At 36.3% G+C, this 3148-nt stretch overlaps 1 protein-coding gene across 1 annotated transcript; it reads right to left on the bottom strand.

The window, feature by feature from the left end:
- Positions 1–363: 363 nt before the first annotated feature.
- LOC136815827 (uncharacterized) lies at positions 364–2363 on the bottom strand. Its single transcript, XM_067072275.1, has 4 exons — positions 1990–2363; positions 1278–1536; positions 915–1078; positions 364–453 (listed from the first exon to the last, which is right to left on the bottom strand). The coding sequence occupies exons 1-4, from the start codon at positions 2092–2094 to the stop codon at positions 385–387; spliced, it is 597 nt and encodes a 198-aa protein (XP_066928376.1). The 5' UTR covers positions 2095–2363; the 3' UTR covers positions 364–384.
- Positions 2364–3148: the final 785 nt, after the last annotated feature.

Below are 3148 nucleotides of genomic sequence, written 5' to 3'. Positions count from 1 at the left end.
GTAATAATCATGTACTGCAATAGACAGCGGTGTAATACTTTGTAAAAATTGAAATTAGAGCATATGTCATTAGAAATAAAGGAAATCGTTAGGAATTGTGTCCTAGGTACTTCTAGAATAATCATTGTACTATGATGAGAAATATTTGAAAAGCAAACGCTACATATAATGAATTTATTATGCACGCGGTGATAAATTTTACGTTAAGAGATTCAAATGAATGAATATGACTTTTAAAAATACTCTGCCTAAAGAACGGCGGTTTAGAGCTAAATCTTTCTAATGGTGACTGGGATAGGATGATATAATTTGAAAACAAAGGTACATTTGGAGCAGAATGAAAACTAAGACATGTTTTGTATGATGACACATATATTTATTTTCTCAATTAGCAAGTTTACGTTTCTTGGCTTCAGGGTCCTTGGATCGTCGGTTGTTGAACCATGTATTAATCTAAAATAAGGAAAATTAACTTTTGAATGCAGAGCTCTCTTCTTGGAAAAGAGTCATGAAAGTAAAATCTTCCAATACACGGAAGTATGGAAACTTTTATTTCTTTCCTTCTTTACATATCACACCTTTCTATCAGAAGTGTCTAAGGAATCACGAAAAAAGAAGGCAAGTTTTTGGGGCATAGAGTATGATAAAAATCATGAGATTCTTCGTAATTCTATGTTTAGAAATATTTACCCGATGCTAAAAATAAGTCTAGTAATACGAAAAACGAAATTGTCTGGTATCCCCACGCTTACAATTTAGCATGATAGGTTCCAATGATTCAATATTGAGCTTCCCAAAATATGTTCCCCACGAGAAGACAGAAGACAGACGTTTATGACATACTAGCTAAGAAAGAGTATCCAACGACTACTCTGTGACTATGATGGTACTACTGTGTTTAATTGGTATCGTACCTGTTTTGAGGTGAGTTTTGTTCTTTGAGCTAACTCTTTGGTTTCATCTTTATCGATGAAACAGTGTTCTTTATAATAGCCATTCAGGATTGCCTTCTGTTGGCTGGAGAACGAAGAAACCCTCGGCGACGACTGTGTTTTCAAACCACTGTGTCCCGATTTCTCTAAAAAAGTTTGAAAATTTAAAGGGATTTTCGAAAACTCCTGTTTACAGAAGTGAAAACAACAAGGCCTTCAGAATGAGAAAAAATGATCCTCCCAAACATTTTAAACCCTATAAAAATAGAAAAGCATTATCTTAAACCCACCCATATTTGGAAAATTCAATTTTGGAATGAATTTTAAAATACATAAAAGACTTACCACGATCGCACGAGGCTTTCTTGTTTAATAGCGCATCTTGTGTCGACTTATCATCCAAAAACGCAGCCATTGTTGTCCAGTGCTTTTTCCCGGCTTCTGAGGTTGGCACGATGGTTGTTTTCATATAGTCAGAGAAGGTACCAGCCCCTCTTTGAAGTACCTCCTCTGCGAAAAATTTCTTCGTCACTGAAGGGTGGGTGGTTAACCAAGCCATAATTTTGGTTTGTACATCTTTAATTTGGTGCAATGTTAGACCAATCTATGAAAAACGAAAGAAGTTTAGAAGAAGTTGTCGAAATTTGGCACCTCGTAGAAGTTAAGTCAACCATCCGTATTACATAAACAATGAAAGATCATATAAAATCAAAACAAATCAAATTCAAAATCAATCGAATAAAATCAAAGAAACCAAAATAGTGAAATCAAGAAAAAGAATAAAAAAAATCACGCACATCATTTTCGAAATGTTTTACCCCTACCCTTTTTTTTTGATTTTAAATTACGCAATTTCCCGTCTCGTTTTGAATTGTCGGAAAAAGACTGTTTTACAGTCCGCCTAGGGAAAATCATATTACCATATACTACCGGGCCACTTAATCGCGCCATCCAGTCTTTAAAAAAGCTTTTTAAGTGGACCCCGGGCCCCGGGCTACTGAGACAATGACTACAAAATAAAATGTTTCAGTTGTTGACAAACTAAAAAAATACTTACATCTTCCACTTCAAAATCGTCCTCGTCAAAACTTATGTTTTCGTTTGTTAGAAAATTTTTGACAAACTCAACTTTTTCATTACCTTTAATGATAAATTTGGCCATAATGATTTCGATGATTTCTCCTGTTCCTCACTCAAAAATCCCAATTTCATAGAAAGGACGAAAAGGGTGTTTAGACTCTTGCAAAATAAAAACTCACACATTTTTCTTTATCACAAACGATTTTCATTGGTCTAAAAACCAATTCGAACGATTTTTCGAAATATTTTTTAAGCTCTCCCCCACAACGTTGAAGTCAATTAGAATACAAAAGAAATTATTACGCAATCTGATGTGTAAGAAAGACAGGTCTGGTGCTGCTCCACACTGTGTATTTCCCATGTGTTTGGAAGTCGTGTATCTCATGAAAATTTCCGATGAACGAAGAAAAAGTACAGAAAGTAGACCATAATGTTATATAAAATCGAGTTAAACGCTCTCGTCAAAGGTTACCATTTGTGTAAATTTTCTGTGGAAATAAATGAATCGTTCCTCATTAAACAAATTGATTGCCCGTATGGAATTGACGGGAAAGCGTTTCGTGTCACTGATCGAAGAGGAACCCTTGGCCACTTGGAAAGAAAAGTTGCAGAAATTTTAGGGAGCCTGGAACATTTGGGAATAAACATGACATGGTAAGACTTCTTTTACGTACAGTACAAACATTTGATTGAACCAAGGTTTTGATTGAACTTGTTCCGCGATTCCAAAATTGTTGCAAGATTTCTACACAAAGCACCAATCATACTCTTATTTGATCGACCGTTAGACGCTCAGCAGTGGTATAGTGGTTAGGGTGTGTGCCTCGGGACGGGTTAGGGTAAAGTTCATCTCAAAGATTTTTTTCTTTTTTCTTTTTGTGGACGGGCTTTTTTTGCATAGAGCTTTAAATACGGAAAGATCTTGAGTGAGGCACCCCTGTCTCAGCTGACTGTGGAAAAAGTGTTCACCTGGTTTGGGCTTGATATACCTAAAAAACTCCGGGGGAGGGGTACTAGGGTTGTGAGTTGACGGGGTGTGCTGCCCGACTTTTTAGTTTTGGCCATGTTTTTCACTGAGCTATCCACTGGGGCGAAACCTACTAGGACACTGATACAGGGGTGTTTTAAGTGAATCA

Source organism: Clytia hemisphaerica, unplaced genomic scaffold (assembly GCF_902728285.1).
Source record: "Clytia hemisphaerica strain Z4C2 unplaced genomic scaffold, Clytia hemisphaerica genome assembly, whole genome shotgun sequence".
NCBI classification, from domain to species: Eukaryota; Metazoa; Cnidaria; class Hydrozoa; order Leptothecata; family Clytiidae; genus Clytia; species Clytia hemisphaerica.
This window is presented reverse-complemented; position numbering and strand designations above follow the sequence as displayed.